The following is a 16623-nucleotide window of genomic DNA, read 5'->3' as shown; positions in this document are numbered from 1 at the left end:
ACTCTTGCTGAGCATTGATCAGATTCCCTCTGGGGCTGCTCTTCTCCAGGGCTCTCAGACTTTCTTCCTCACAGATCTGCTCCAGCCCCCTCAGCATCTTCACAACCTCCACTGGACTCTCTCCATGACCACATGGAGTCACCTGGGATGTACAAAATGAAACCAAGAGCCTGCAAGGGGTGGCAGAGCTGGAAGCACCAAGGACAGCCAGTGCTGGGGGAGCAGAGCTCTTGCCTGTGGGGTGGATTTTCACAGACTCATGCATTCTGCCTGTGAACTGCATGCAGAGACCCTGAGACCTGCTCCTTGGAAGTCAGCCAGGACCAGCTCCTTCTCTGGAGACTTTCAATACCCATCTGGATGCATTCCTCTGTGATCTGTGCTACATTCTAAGGTCCTGCTCTGGCAGGGGGGTTGGACTCAATCTCCAGAGGTCCCTTCCAATCCCTAACATAGAATCACAGAATTGTCAGGGTTGGAAGGGACCTCAAAGATCATCCAGTCCCAACCCCCCTGCCATGGGCAGGGACACCTCACACTACAGCAGGTTGCTCACAGCCACCTCCAGCCTGGATGCAAAAACCTCCAGGGATGAGGCTTCCACCACCTCCCTGGGCAACCTCTGCCAGTCTCTCACCACCCTCCTGGGGAAGAATTTCTTCCTCACATCCAATCTCAGTCTCCCCATTTCTAGTTTTGCTCCATTCCCCCCAGACCTATCACTCCCTGACACCCTAAAAAGTCCCTCCCCAGCTTTCTTGGAGCCCCCTTCAGATCCTGGAAGGCCACAAGAAGGTCTCCTCAGAGACCTAACACCTCCTGACAACTAAACCATGGCTCCAAGTGCCACATCCAAGCTTGTTTTGAACACCTCCAGAGATGGTGACTCCACCACCTCCCTAGGCAGCACATCCAAGGGACAATTACTCTGTCTGTGAAGAACTTTCTCCTCACCTCCAGCCTAAATTTCCCTTGGTGCATCTTGAGACTGTGTCCTCTTGTTCTGGTGCTGCTTGCCTGGGAGAAGAGACCAGCCCCCACCTGGTTTCAACCTTTCAGGTAGTTGCAGAGAGCAGTAAGGTCTCCCCTGAGCCTCCTCTTCTCCAGGCTACAGCCCCCCAGCTCCCTCAGCCTCTCCTCGTAACCTCCATCCAGGTGATGCTGGAGCTGCTGGTGTCACACGTTTGGATTCTCTAGAGTTAATTGTTGACCTTAATCAGGATGACAGAATGGGGATGAAAGCAAGCTCCGGAAGATGGTCCCTAAGGGACCCCTGAAGGTCCTTTTCTCCCTGCTCGCAGGCTCCTGCAGTGCTGCCTGGCAGCCACAGGAGAGCAGGAGATGCTCAGCTCTTGGCTGCTGGTTTCAACGCGCCAGGGCTGAGCTGGTTCCTCAACCCGGCCGAACGAAACGCTCCGAGCTTTGTGCGGGTGCAAAAGGCTCTCACCCTGCGGCTTTGCCTCCCAGCTGCAGTTTACCTCCATCGTTGCCATCTCTCCACCGCTCCCACGGTCCCCAGCGCTGCTGATGTCTGCAGGACAAAGGTCCTCTGCCAAACGTTTTCCCCCTAGCAGGATGCGGCCTGTCCTTCTTGAGAGGTCTTCATTGCCTTCTTCCTCTCTGGATGCAAGGGTCCCAAAACTTCATTCTGGAAAGAATCTGGGGGGCTTCTGCTGGCTGTTGGTGTCTGTTTGACAGCTAAGCCTTCAGTGGCTGTGGACACCCAGGGCTGACCTCGCAGCTGTCTGCTTCAGGCTGGAGGTTGGCTTAGACAGCCTCCTGCTGTCCCTTCCAACCTGACTGAGCCTCTAATCCCATTATGTTCCATACTTTCATATTATTAAAGAGCAAATATTGCCCAGGATCAACCAACAGCTGCTCTTAGAGTAAGTGGGCAGCCCTTGGCACACCAGCTGGGGATGCAAACTGGGAGGCTGCCCAGCGTGGCGAAGGAAGGTGCCAGCCCCAGGGCTTACCCTCCTCTTTGGGCAGGAAGCAAGTGCTCAGGCTGGGGTTTGCTCACTCAGGGCTTGCAAATATTTCCAGTTCTGCAGCTCCCAACCCTGCTGGTCCGTGGGAGCAGAAAGCAGATTTGGGGTTGGGCTGCAGGACCCTGGGTGTGGAGGGGGAATGCAGGGCACCAAGCCTGTGCCCAGCTGAGCCTGACCCTGCTCCCACACAGCACTCACCCCAGCTGGCTGCTGCCACGTCCTGGGACACTGCTGAGGTCAATTGTCAACATTTTTGCTTCTTGCCTCCTTCTTCTTTTCCTTCTCCTCCTCCTTCTTTTCCTTCCTTCTCCTCCTCCTCCTCCTTCTTTTCCTTCTCCTCCTCCTCCTCCTTCTTTTCCTTCTCCTCCTCCTCCTCCTTCTTTTCCTTCTCCTCCTCCTCCTCCTTCTTTTCCTTCTCCTCCTCCTCCTCCTTCTTTTCCTTCTCCTCCTCCTCCTTCTTTTCCTTCCTTCTCCTCCTCCTCCTTCTTTTCCTTCTCCTCCTCCTCCTCCTTCTTTTCCTTCTCCTCCTCCTCCTCCTTCTTTTCCTTCTCCTCCTCCTCCTCCTTCTTTTCCTTCTCCTCCTCCTCCTCCTTCTTTTCCTTCTCCTCCTCCTCCTCCTTCTTTTCCTTCTCCTCCTCCTCCTCCTTCTTTTCCTCCTCCTCCTCCTCCTCCTTCTTTTCCTTCTCCTCCTCCGCCGCCTTCTTTTCCTTCTCCTCCTCCTCCTCCTCCGTTTCCTTCTCCTCCGCCTCCTCCTTCTGTTCCTCCTCCTCCTCCTCCTCCTTCTTTTCCTTCTCCTCCTCCTCCTCCTTCTTTTCCTTTTCCTCCTCCTTCTTCTTTTCCTTCTCCTCCTTCTCCCTCTCCTCCTTCTTCTTGCAGTTTAATTGCAGAGAGACAAAACAGAGCTTGACAGCTCCTCATCAGCTGGTTAAGTAGGAGCTCTTGCAGTCCTTCAGCCCTTCAGCTGAATGCATTCATGAGTGATTTCTCTAATTAGCCAGCCTCTGCCTTTTAAGATCTCACCTGCCATGGGATGCTCAGCACACCCCCTGGGGAAATGGCAGCACCAGGATGACCTGGACAGGCTGAGAACTGGGTGCAGGCAAACCTCATGAGGTTCAATAAGGACAAGTGCAGGGTCCTGCATCTGGGGAGGAAAAACAGCAGGCACCAGGACAGGGTAGAGGCTGCCCTGCTGGAAAGCAGCTCCACAGAGAAAGACCTTGGAGTGCTGGGGGGCAGCAAGTTCTGCATGGGACAGCAATGTGCCCTTGTGGCCAAGAGAGCCAATGGTGTCCTGGGATGCATCAAGAAAGGTGTCCAGCAGGGCTAGGGAAGTTCTTCTACCTCTTTACTCTGCCCTGAGGAGACCACAGCTGCAATCCTGTGTCCAGTTTGGGGCTCTCCAGTTCAAGAGAGACAGAGACCTGCTGGAGAGAGTCCAAGGGAGAGCCAAAAGGATGCTTAGGGGACTTGAGCATCTCCCCTGTGAAGGGAGACTGAGAGCCCTGGGGATGTTTAGTCTGGAGAAGAGAAGACTGAGAGGGGATCTGATCAATGTCTATCAATAGCTGAGGGGTGGGGGTCAAGTGGAGGGGGCCAGGCTCTTTTGGGTAGTGTGCAGTAATAAGACAAGCAACACCAGGTTCAAACTTGAACAGAGAAGATTTCATCTCAACATGAGGAGAAAATTCTTTCCAGTGAGGGTGACAGAGCCCTGGAGCAGGCTGCCCAGGGGGGTTGTGGAGTCTCCTTCTCTGGAGCCTTTCCAACCCCACCTGGATGCATTCCTGTGTGGACTACCCTAAGTGATGCTGCTCTGGCAGGGGGGTTGGACCTGATGATCTCTGGAGGTCCCTTCCAACCTCTGCTATACTGTGAGACTGTGAAGGGAGGATGATGAAACCACTTGAGCCAGAGCAGCAGGGAGCTCTGCTGAGCAGTGCTGGGCTCTCAGCTGCACAAGCAGCAGTTTCCCACTTTGTGATGCTGGGTCCAGGGTTTGTCCTAACAGGAAGTGCACAGACAGAGATGCTGAGTGCTTGCTGGGCACCAAGCCCAGCAGAAGTAGCTGTGTGGGTAAATGGGACAGTGGTGTGTGCCCAGGGAGGTGTCCTTGGTGACTCAGTGCACTTAGCTAAGAGCAGAGGACACAGCAAGACAAAGACTTGGCCATGCTGATCCATAAGGACCTGTCACTACACAGCCTAGATGGAGAGAAATCAGCTCCTGGCCATCCATCAGCCAGTCCTGGGTGCCCTGTGCTGTACAGATCACAGAATCATACAATGGCAGGGGTTGGAAGGGACCTCTGGAGATCATCCAGTCCAACCCCGCTGCCAAAGCAGGCTCACCCAGGGCAGGTCACCCAGAAATGCCTCCAGAAGGGTTTTGAAAGTCTCCAGAGGAGAAGACTCCACAACCTCTCTCTGGGCAGCCAGCTCCAGGGCTCTGCCACCCTCACAGGAAAGGTTTTTTTCCCCTGTGTTGAGATGGAACCTCCTGTGACTGAGTTTGCATAGAACCATAGAATTGTTTGGCTTGGAAGGGACCTCAAGGATCATCCAGTTCCAACCCCCCTGCCATTGCCTCTTATCCTGTCCCTGGGCATCTGGTCTCATCCTGTCATAGGTGCATCTCTGGTAGGAAGAGGATGGTGGCACCCAGCCCTGCCATGGGGCTTTGATTGGTTTCATCCCAGCCTTGACAGGACAGTGGAAACAGCTCCCAGCCAGCCCTCAGCAGACCCAAGGCTGGATCCAACACCTGGATGTTGCTGGGCCAGCAGTGCCTCCTCTTTCAGCAAACCCTGCCTTGAGGAGGAGGAGGAGATCCCAACCCACACCTCCCAGCACCTGACCTGCACGACTGTTCCCAGTGCTACTAAACCCAAAAGCAAACTTCTGAGTCCCTTCCTGACTTAGGCAGAGCCCAAATTTCCAAGGCAGAAGCTCCCAGGGAAGCTGCCTGCTCTACTCTGCCCTTTTTCAGACAGCTGCTGGGGGGTGCTGAGCCACCAGCACTGCTGAGCTGTGTTGCACAAGGTATTTTCTGGCTTTATCTTCTGCCTTCTCCTTCCTTCCTGTCCTGCCTTCAGCCCAGGGCCTGCAGGAGCAGCCCCCAGCCCCTTCCCTTCCCCATTTGCAGCAGGGATGTGGGAGCTGAACCAGCTCTTGCACAACATGGGGCTTGCTGCCCTCTCAGCACGTAGCACACATGGCTGTTAGGTGGGGGAAAGGGGGGGCTGGTACCACAAAAACCCCCTGGTGACATCAGAAGGTGAAGAAAGAGGTTTCCATACCCTGAGTAGGTGATGTTGCCACCACCAGCAGAGAAACACCAGCACCAAGAAGGAAAGGCATGTGTGGAACCACCTGCAACTGGCACTGCCTCTGATGGGCTTGGGCTGGGAACTGTGGGGAGCCTCTGGCCAAGGAGCTGCTTGGGAGCTCTGCTTGGATCTCAGACTGAGTCTGGTGTTCCAGCATTCTCCAGTGGTCACCACTTTCATCTCATGGGCAGCTCAGTCAATGAGTTTTGGAGCAAAAGGGGTTGCAGGTGGTTTGGCAGATTCCTACGGGAGACAGAGCAGAAATGAGACTGAGCAGGAGGCAGCCTTGTGTTGAGAGTGCAGAAGGTCTCTTTCCACATCCTCTCTGGAGCCCAGGGTGGCTCAGACAGACAGTCAGCTGAGGGCCACACAGCTCTCATGCAGGGGAAAAAAAAACGCATGTCCAGGAGACTTGTGCCTGACCTCTCCACTTCTGCCATGGGATTAGGTACCTGTAAAAAACCCCAAGCCACCAGCTCCCCCTGTGCTCCACCTGAGCCCCTTCCCAAGACAGAGAAGCCTCTGAGCTGATACAGGAAAGGCCCAAAGTTTCAGAAAATAAAACCTTTCTTTGGCAAGTCCTGCTCTGCCCACTGCAAGAAGCAAAGGGGAGGCTGCCAAAGGTCTTCCAGGTTAATACTTACTGCTGGGTGCTGCTTCCAGAGAAGAAAATTCCTCTTCAGCCTGATAGATTCCAGCTTTAAACAGGGAACATTCAACCTTCTTTTGGAAATCCTGCTGCTGGCCTCCTCTGCATGGGGATGGCCATGCACAGCATCACAGCCAGCTGAGCTCCTGCCTCCTGGTGCCAATGGACCAGCAGAGCTCCTGGCGGGGTGCTGCTGGACACACTTGTGTGATGCAACAGCAAAATCCTGCCTGCTGCATCACCAGCAGCAGTAAGATCCTTCCTGCTGCATCACCTTGAGCTGAGGGGAACTGATGGATGCTCCTGGCCCAGAGCACCCAGCAGGTGTTGGGGCCACCCCAGAGGAGCACTGGCATGGGAGTTTGTGTGAGATGCTCACAGAGGGAAGCAGCTCCTTTAGCCCTCCAACTGAGCCAGGTGAGGACTTGTGCTCATGGATTTTTAGAGTCTCACTGTTAACATGAAAAGAGTAGGTGGGCACTGAGGAGAAAGGGAGAGGAGAGGAGAGGAGAGGAGAGGAGAGGAGAGGAGAGGAGAGGAGAGGAGAGGAGAGGAGAGGAGAGGAGAGGAGAGGAGAGGAGAGGAGAGGAGAGGAGAGGAGAGGAGAGGAGAGGAGAGGAGAGGAGAGGAGAGGAGAGGAGAGGAGAGGAGAGGAGAGGAGAGGAGAGGAGAGGAGAGGAGAGGAGAGGAGAGGAGAGGAGAGGAGAGGAGAGGAGAGGAGAGGAGAGGAGAGGAGAGGAGAGGAGAGGAGACCACTCAACACAAAGGAAGGGATCTTCTCAAGAGGATGCAGAGTTTATTGTCAGGCAGGAGGCATCAAGAGCTAACCCAACAGATTTTATGACTTCTTCTGCCAGCTGAATCCAGCTTTGATCCATCTTCAGTCCCAAAGAGTGAGAGGCACCTGTCTGCACACACAGGGCTCCACTGTCTCAGTGCTTCCACCAAAGCTTGTGAGACCAGGAGCCAGACATTGTGGCCTTCTGCCCTCCTCACACCTGTGACAAACAGCAGCCCAGCCACTGCCTCCCTCCTGCCACACCAACAGCATCTACCCAGCCACTGGCCACATCCAGTCCTCACCAAGTCAGCTGGAAATGGAAATTCTCCCACTTAGTTATTCTGAAAGGTGAACTTCCCAAGGGACTTACATGGAGAAGACTCAGCTTGATCCCTGAACTCTGCTGACCTGTGAATCAGTGCCCCTGGCACATTTGGTCCAAGCTTAGGGCCAGCATCAAGTCATGGCTCACAAAGCAGCTGTGTGAGAGCAGCACATGGCCCTCACACAGCTGCCATGAGGAGCTTTAACTTACAATACCAACAGGCCATGGGGTGCCCTGCTCTGAGATGGGGCTGCCTGCTCTGCTGTCATGAGAGACCATCAGCTCCCCTGCTCAGCTGGGAGACCATCAGCTCCCCTGCTCAGCTGGGAGACCATCAGCTCCCCTGCTCAGTTGGGAGACCATCAGCTCTCCTGCTCAGCTGGGAGACCATCAGCTCTCCTGCTCAGCTGGAGACCATCAGCTCCCCTGCTTAGCTGGGAGACCATCTCTCCCACTTTGCTCAGAGACCATCTCTCCCACTTTGCTCAGAGGCCACCTCTCCTGCTTTGCTCAGAGGCCACCTCTCCTGCTTTAGCTAGGAGAACATCTCTCCTGCTTTGCCCAAGTCATCTTAGCAGAAGGAGGTCTACTGTCCAGCAAGACCACAAGTGCATTTAGAGGACCATGATCAGCTCAGCTATTTTCTACAGCATAAATACAGTTATCAAATCATAGGCACTGTCCATTGGTGAGCACTCCATTGGTGAGTCCTTCCTGCCCCACTCTCCCGTTCTGAGATCCTCCTCTGCTCACTTGCTGGCGGTCGCCAGCCTGCTCAGGAGCTGCCTTAGCTTTGCCAGCAGCATCTCCCTGAAGTGATCACCCATCAGGAAGTAAAAGACAGGGTTGATGGCACTGTTCAGGAAGGCAAGGGGCCTGGTGATGATGTAAGCAGTGTTGATGCGGCCCTGGGTGCAGAGGGAGACTCCCAGGGAGGGGATGCGGGAGGCGATGCGGACGTTGCGCATGACGTGGTAGGGAGTGAAGAGCAGCCAGGAGATCACCATCGTCAGCACCACCAAGGTCAGAGGCTTCTCGAGGGTCAGGAAGGAGCTGAGCTGCTCGTTCCTGCTTTTCAGAAACAGCACCATCTTCACACAGAAGCAGCACATGGTCACCAGGGGGATGAGGAAGCCAAAGAGGGTCAGGAGCATGCTGTAGATGAGGTTTTCCGCAGGGTCTCCGGAGCTGGCGTAATCAAGGCACCTGTAGTTGTTGGCAGGGGTCAGAGGCTCCAGGAAATACAGCAAGGGCAGCAGCTCCAGGATCACCCCAAGCCATACAGCAACTGAGATGAGGAGGGCTGCTTTCCTCTTCTGCAGGAAGTGGACCCTGAAGGGGTACTTCACCAGCATGTAGCGGTCGATGCTGATGACGGTGAGGAAGAGGATGCTGCTGTACAGGTTGGCGTGCAGCAGGAAGCGGTTGCTGTGGCACAGGCTGTTCTCCTTGCCCCACTCATCCCTGGAGTAGCTGTTCACAAGGATGGGGAGGGTGCAGAGGAAGAGCAGATCCGACAGGGATAGATTGAAGAGGTAGATGTTGGCACTTTTCCAGCTCTTCAGGCAGAAAGTGTAGCCAAAGACGGCGACGGCGTTGCCAGCAAAGCCTATGATGAACTCCAGGCTGTACATGGGGGCAAGGTAATACTTCTCCAGGACTCTGTTCACCTGCACACAGGCATCTGACTCGTTCACAGCCTGGAAAGGCAACAGGGCAAAAATAAACACCAAGCACTGGGGAAAGCTCATTGCGTGTTGGTGTTGCTGCTGCAAAGGGGATGAGGAACACCAAACACTGCTGAGAGCTCATTGCCTGTTGGTGTTGCTGCTGCAAAGGGGATGAGGAACACCAAACACTGCTGAGAGCTCATTGCCTGTTGGTGTTGCTGCTGCAAAGGGGATGAGGAACACCAAACACTGCTGAGAGCTCATTGCCTGTTGGTGTTGCTGCTGTAAAGGGGATCAGAAGGTGTTGATTCCTTACAGCTTAGATGGCCTGGGGCTGGAAGAACATCCCTTACACTCATCACCAGATTTTTTCTCTCACCTACTGACCAGAGTTACCCAGCAAGACAAAAATTTGGGTGAGCAAAAGCCTGTGTGAGGAGTCTGAAGTGTGAGCATCATCGACTCACAGAATGGTTTGGGTTGGAAGGGACCTTTGAAGGTCATCTTGTCCAACCCCCTGCACTGGGCAGGGCCTCCTTCAGCTAGATCAGGTTGTTCAGAGCCCCAAACAACCTGACCTGGAATGTTTCTACAAGCCCCCCTGAAAGCATCTACCACAACGTGCCAGGTGCCACTTGGCCAAACCCACAGCACTGCCAGAGGCTGGGAGAAGGGAACTTGGCTGTCACCAGATGCTGGAAGTCATCTGCCCCCATTACCCAACCCCTGTCCCATGGTCCCTCACTCATCACTAAAGCAGAAGTCTGCTGTCAGGATTGATCAAGGATGACCTCAGCAGCAGCAACACAGCCACATGTGGATGGTGTCACTGAGAATGCCTGCAGCAGGCAGCACAGAACTTGTCTGAACTCATCAAACCCTGCCCTATGCACTTGGCTTGGACTGGGGGGTACCTGGGTACCCATCACAGAATCACAGACTGTTAGGGGCTGGAAGGGACCTCAAAAGATCATCCAGTCCAACCCCCTGCCAGAACAGATCCACAGGAACACATCCAGGTGGGTTTGGATCTCCAGAGAGGAAGACTCCACAACCCCCCTGGGCAGCCTGTTCCAGTCTTCTGTCACCCTCACAGGGAAAAAAGTTTTCCTCCTGTTTCCATGGAACTTCCTGTGCCCCAACTTCCACCACTGCCCCTTGTGCTGGCATTGGGCATCATCCAGCAGAGCCTGGCTCCAGCCTCTGGGCACTCCCCCTGCACATCCTTATCAACATGAATGAGATCAGCCCTGAGTCTCCTCTCCTCCAAGCTCCAGAGCCCTCAGCTCCCTCAGGCTCTCCTCATGAGGAAGATGTTCCATTCCCTTCAGCATTTTCATGGCTCTGTGCTGGACTCTTTCAAGCAGTTCCCTGAGGTCCTTCTTGAACTGAGGGGCCCAGAACTTGACACAATATCACAGATGTGGCCTCACCAGGGCAGAGTAGAGAGGGAGGAGAACCCCTCTGGACCTACTGACAAGAACCAGGTGGGGAGGGCTGTGGGGATGAAGCAGAGTGAGGGTGAAGAAGGTGAGGATGAGGTCCCTGTTCTGTGCATCACAGCAGGCATGCAGGGGCACTCCTGGGCCATTTCCCTCTAGGGTCTTTACAAAACCTCTTCTGTTTTCTCCCAAAAGCCCTTCCAATAAGGGAAGGCTCAGCTATGGCTGATGAGCCCTTGGCATGGAAGTGACTGTGCTCAGGGGACAGCACAGCTCAAGGTAAAGCACCTCCAAAGGCAAATTCACGATCTTGGAAGTCACTTCTGTTTCTAACTTCCCATGGAGTGAGAACCTGATGTAGGATTTACTCAGTCCCAGCTCACAGCCCCTGCCAAGCTTACCTCCCATGTGCCATGGGTTGCCCTGCTGGGACCATGCTGAGCACCAGGCTGGCACATGTGGGCTGTTTGCAGCCAGGAGAGGTGCCAGCACCACTGCCACCCCTGCTCTGCTCCTGCACTTTCCCCTTGGCTCTAAAGAGCTTCTCCTCTCTCCTCAGCAGCAGGTGGCATGGTTGGCATTCCTTAAGCAGCAAACCTTTTCAGGAGGCTGCACCAAGCAAGGTCTGCCCGAGGGCAAATATATTCCTTTCTTTCTCAAGGTTGGTTTAAAACCTCCTTGGATGCCACAGGGGAAGAAAGGAGTCTGATCCCCAGAGCTCCCTTCTCAGGCACACAGCAACAGGGAGCTGCCAGATGAAGCCAGCTCTTAGCAGCAGCCTTTGGGTAAAATGAGTAGAAAGAAGGGGAAATAAAATGTTAGGGAAAGAGGAGACAGATTCAAACTGAAGTCAGGTTGAATTCAGATTCAAACTGAAGTCAGGTTGAATTCAGATTCAAACTGAAGTCAGGCTAAATTTAGATTCAAACTGAAGTCAGGCTAAATTTAAGCTCTCTAAGAGCAGCACTGTACCTGCCCCCAAACCCTGCTCCAGAGTCTCCACAAACTGAGCAACTGTTGGCTTTTCAAGGCTGGAAGTAGTTACCAGGCTCTCAAAGCTCTGTGTTTTAATTTCAAGGCAGATGAGGAGGCAGAATAAAGCACAGCACCTGCAAAACCCTCACCCAGCTCCCTCCAGACCATCTACCCTAACACCCTGCACTACAGGAGGCAGCCCTGGATGTGCCCAGGAGGGAGCAGACTTCACCAGGAGGGTGGTGAGGTGGTGATAGGACTGGGGGGAATGGAGCAAAACTAGAAATGGGGAGATTCAAGTTGGATGTTAGGAAGAAATTCTTCCCCAGGAGGGTGGTGAGAGACTGGCACAGGTTGCCCAGGGAGGTGATGGAAGCCTCATCCCTGGAGGTTTTTGCAGCCAGGCTGGATGTGGCTGTGAGCAACCTGCTGTAGTGTGAGGTGTCCCTGCCCATGGCAGGGGGGATGGGACTGGCTGAGCCTTGAGGTTCCTTCCAGCCCTGACAATTCCATGATTCTCCCTCTGGTCAGAGCAAGCTGCTGGGTAGAACCTCAGCTGAGCTGAGCCTCCTGGGCTGGCTCTGAGGAGAAACTCAATGTTTTTAGGGGAGATGTTCACTCAGCAAGCACTGCCCTGGCATCAGCACTTGAAACACCAAGACCAACTTAAAAATGACTGCAAGGGCAGACAGGCTGGGCCAGGGGGGTGCTAGCCAAAGGCCAGTTACCAATTCAAGCGGGCAGGGAACAGCCATGGGGGCTCAGAAGCACTCTCATGGATGCATAGAAGCGACCCTCAAAGGTCATCTTGTCCCACCCCCCCTACAGTGAGCTTCAACTAGGTCAGGATGCCCAGGGAGAAGCAGCAGAGCCTGGCACGGGGGCTGAGCCGGCTCGGGGAGGGCACAAGGACACTCACCATCCCCGGAGCTGGGCAGCCTCGGCAGCAGCACTCCTGGAGCACCCTGGCGCGGTGGGGTCCTGCAGCCTGGCAGCGTTTGCATACAGCCCCATGGGGCGAGGCAGGACACGGCAGGGCTCTGTCAGGCTGGGCAGCTGTCGTGGGAGGACACTCCGCAGCGTGTGCCAAGCAACGGGCAGCACACACTCACTTCCCCTTCCCGGAGACACGGGTGGGAACCCCCGGGGGGGACGTCGGGAGTGGGGGTCAGGCTGCAGCCCTGCCCGGTGCTGCGGGAAGCTGCGGCGCGACCGGAGCCTGTCTGGCTCTGATAAGGGACTTCGGATGAACGCTGCGGTTTGGGGGATGTGGGCACCTTCCCGGGAGCAGGGCGACAGCAGAGCTGCACAGCTCTGTCCTGTGCTGTGCTATGCTGCCACGGCCATCGAGGAAGAGAGCCCAGCAGCACCTCCTGAGGGTATGAGGAGCAAGAGGGAGGAGGATGCTCTTCACCCCACGTTTTGAGAGGCACCAGGAGGGCGAAGCCTGGGGGGGTTGTGTCCTGGAAGTCACCTCCCATCTCTTCAACCACAGAGCAGCCTCTCTCAGCACAAGCAGGTGCCACGGCTCAGGGACATTCTGTGGTGAGCACAGCAATTAAACCAACGGATCATAGAATCACAGAATTGTCAGGGCTGGAAGGGACCTCAAGGCTCAGCCAGTTCCAACCCCCCTGCCATGGGCAGGGACACCTCACACCACAGCAGGTTGCTCACAGCCACCTCCAGCCTGGATGCAAAACCCTCCAGGGATGAGGCTTCCACCACCTCCCTGAGCAACCTGTGCCAGTCTCTCACCACCCTCCTGGGGAAGAATTTCTTCCTGACATCCAACTTGAATCTCCCCACTTCCAGTTTTGCTCCATCCCCCCCAGTCCTATCACTCCCTGACATCACAGAACCACAGAATCAACTCTGAGCAACCTGCTGTGGTGTGAGGTGTCCCTGCCCATGGCAGGGGGGTTGGAGCTGGATGATCCTAGAGGTCCTTTCCAGCCCTGACAGTTCTGTGACTCTGTTTATCTGGGAACACAAGTCCCACCACTGCCCAGCCTGTGGTGCCTGGGCACCAGCCCAGCTGGTGTGAACAGGGCCAGGCAGGACAGGGGCTTCTCAAAACCACTTCCTAGCAGGAGCTGTTTGTCCATGGTCAGAAATGAAACTTCCTGGAAACCCAAGTTCAGACAGCAGAGCTGAGGTGCAGTGCCAGCCCCTGGAAGCCAGCATTCCGTGTGTCTCCTTGTGAAAGCCTGAGGGGAAGGAGGGAGAAGCTGCAGGGCAGGTGTGAATGGCTGCAGGAAACTTGTCCTGAGCTGGGGAAAAAACAAAAAGCCAAAGAAACTCAACTGCTAAATGCCAAGATCAGCCTTCAGCCCCAGGATGTTGTGGATAATCAGCACAAGCAGGTACTCAGCATCATCTTCCTCGGTGAATTACTCAAGAATTCAGTTTCTGGGTTTTACCAGCCTGAAGAAAAGATAAATTCAAGAAGATAAAGCAGAAAGCAAACAGCTGCTGGCACTGCTCCTTAGTCCAGCAGTGCTGAGGCTGCCCCTGGAGCTGCTCTCTGATTTACAAGAGCTGGGAGCTTCTCCTGCTCTCTCCCAGCATGGTCCTGGGAGGGTGAAACCCAGAAGAGAAGCTTCTTTCTGCTCAGAGCTGAGGGTTTTGCACTTCCTGACAGCTAAACTCAACAGAGTGAGACCAGCTAAGGGAGTAACCTGGGGGTTCCAGCATGCTCCAAAGGAATCCTCACACTCCTGTCTCTGGCATTCCTCAGGCAAGCTGCTGTTGAACCCTGCAGCTCCCAGGCAATTTGAGCCAAGTCTGCACTAAGTCTTCTCCAGCTGTAGATCAATGTTGTGCTGCCAGATTCACCCCGGGGGTCTCCAGCAGCCCCCTCTCCTTCCCCCCCCCCCCCCCCCCCCCCAGGGCTTTAAAGCAGAAATGCCACTGGAGTCAGGCACAGTTTGTTGACATTAAACACCCATTAGTCAGTTTATATTAGACAGAGGCCTATTAAATGAGTCATGGATAATTAAGGGTTGATTAGGAGGTATTTGCATTTGATTGATAGGAATGAGTCATTAAGGCTGACCTTGAGTGAGACCTGGTGGCTCCCGGCTGCATGGAAACTTCAGCCTGGAGCCTTCCTCCTCCTGCTGCTCCCAGCAGACCAGCAGGAGGGAGATGGAAATGGGAGAGACCCAATCTAGGCTCTGTCCACTCCAAGCCCCCAGGATGGTAGTTCTGGGACTTCTTCCCCACACAGCTCTGGTGTTTCTCTGCAGTACCACAGGCACTGCACCCAGAATACTCAGTTGTGGGATGTGCACAAAGCAAGGTACAGCAAATGTGGGGTTTATAAAATGCAAAGGGCAGCAGAGGTCTGGGGAATAATCAGAGACTCGTGGGATTGGTTGGGTTGGAAAAGCCCTTTAAGATCAAGGAGTCCAGCCTTTATCCCAGCATCAAACCATGGTCCTCAGCACCACAACTCCATGCCTTTGAAACCCCTCTGGGGCTGTGGACTCCACCACTGCCCTGAGCAACCTGTTCCAGGGCTTGGCAAGCTTCTGGGGGAAGGAAAAAAGACTTAACCAAGTCTCCTCCTGCAGTTTGTGTGGAAGAAAGACCAAGGCAGCCTGTGACACTCGGAGAGAGGATTACTCACAGCCACCAGCTCAGTCCATCACACCAGCACTGACAGCAGGACACGATCCTAACGCTGTATAGGAAGTCAAAGCAAAGGTCTTACTGAAGCAGGAATTTCCCAGTGAATGTGATCCTAATGCTGTACAGGAAGCCAAAGCAAAGGTCTTACTGAAGCAGGAATTTCCCAGTGAATGTGATCCTAATGCTGTACAGGAAGCCAAAGCAAAGGTCTTACTGAAGCAAATCTCAGCCCCCTGTTTCCTGAGGACGACTGATCTGCTGTTCCTCCATTCCAAACGAGGGAGACACAGAACTCCAGTTGAGCTGCTGGCCAAAGTCAGGCATCACCAAGAATTCCATCAATACACCAGCAGCAGTAAGCCAGCAAGGCTCCATCCCTGGAGATATTCCAGGTGAGGCTGGACAGGGTTCTGGACAACCTGATCTAGTTGGGGATGTCCCTGCTGACTGCAGGGGGGTTGGACTGCATGACCTTTGGAGGTCCCTTCCAACCAATTCTATGATTCATCTCCCTAGCTTTGGTCCTGCTGGTTGCACTGCAGCCAGCTGGTTGCCAGAGGGGACCCCAGGTGACACAAAGCACATGGCACTGCAGGAAGGACACCTTTAATTTGTACAGCCAGCACAACCAGGATGAGAACCAGTAACCACTCCCTGCACCCCTCTCCCCCCATCTCCACAGCCTGCACACACACAGGGACACAGCCTCAGGGTTGGAGAGGATCTTCCGTGCCCAGTTCCAAAGCTGGGTGCCCCAAGGGCATCTTCCTGCTGGCTGTGACCAGCTGAAAGCCAGCAGCCAGCACATTCAGGCCCCACTTCCAGAGGACTTTTGTTTCTTGGTCAGGGCTATAAAGCTGCTCAGACGGTTCTGGTTTAAAAAAGCTTCATGATTTGAGGATGATTAGAACAGGTAATACACAGCTTATTTGCTAAGCAGGGCAGGGCTGGTGGAAGGCTAGGACCTCCCCAGCCTTTCTTTGTCTGAGGAGCACCCAGTGCTGTCTGTTCCACTGCCTCCTTCTAGGACAGGGGTTAAAGAAAGGACTCACTGAGCAAGAAGGATGCTTTAGAACAACCAACCAACCAAGCAAGCCAAAAACACCCAAACAAACCCAAACCCCCAAATATTTGTGCTGTCACAGCCATCCCACTCCAATTCCAGGTGCTTCTCTCCAGCTGTGCTGGAGGGAGATGACAGCACAAGCCAAGCCCAGCCCAGCCCAGCCACTACTGGGCACCTTCACCAGCTGCCCCACAGCTTGTGCAGCTGGGGCCCTGCACCTCTGCTTGCCTCAGGGCAGCAGTGGGACCTCACCAGCACATCCCATGGGAGAAGGGACTGCAGCAGAGGGGGCAGGGGATGAATGGCCACCAAGCAAGTGCAGACAGTGAGCTTGTCCATTTGCACCAGGCTGAGGCAGGAAAACATTGCAAGAGGGAGAAACAGCAACAGGCACAAGACATCTAGTCTCACACTGTGCCAGCTTGGGACTGGGCACAGAGACCCTTCTGGGTTTGGCCAGAAGTCCCAGGGCAGCCCTGATGGTCCATGGGGTTCTGAGCTCAGGCAACAGCACTGGAGGAACACTTGGGTCAGAATCCTGACAGAGAGGACGCAGAAATGCTGCAGCCCAGACAGTCCCCACGGGCAGCGCGAGGCAGGCGGCACCCAGAGCCCAAACCTCACACAGCTCCTCCTCTCCTCATGGCACCCAAGCACCGACAGAGGCTGGGCAGGGACTGGCTGGAGAGCAGCCCTGAAGAAAAGGACTTGGGGCTGTTGTTGGAGGAGAAGCTCAACAGGAGCCAGCAGTGAGAACTTG

General features: G+C 54.7%; 1 protein-coding gene across 1 annotated transcript; it reads right to left on the bottom strand.

Annotated features, from left to right (window-relative positions):
- Positions 1-7823: 7823 nt before the first annotated feature.
- SUCNR1 (succinate receptor 1) lies at positions 7824-8825 on the bottom strand. Its single transcript, XM_054385768.1, has one exon. The coding sequence runs from the start codon at positions 8823-8825 to the stop codon at positions 7824-7826; it is 1002 nt and encodes a 333-aa protein (XP_054241743.1).
- Positions 8826-16623: the final 7798 nt, after the last annotated feature.

This window comes from Indicator indicator, chromosome 13 (assembly GCF_027791375.1).
Source record: "Indicator indicator isolate 239-I01 chromosome 13, UM_Iind_1.1, whole genome shotgun sequence".
NCBI classification, from domain to species: domain Eukaryota; kingdom Metazoa; phylum Chordata; class Aves; order Piciformes; family Indicatoridae; genus Indicator; species Indicator indicator.
Note: the sequence above shows the minus strand (reverse complement) of the source record. Positions and strands in the feature narration are given on the sequence as shown.

Bases quoted from the DNA above. Each gene is read 5' to 3' on its own strand.
- SUCNR1 (XM_054385768.1), bottom strand. From the start codon at position 8,825: ATGAGCTTTCCCCAGTGCTTGGTGTTTATTTTTGCCCTGTTGCCTTTC.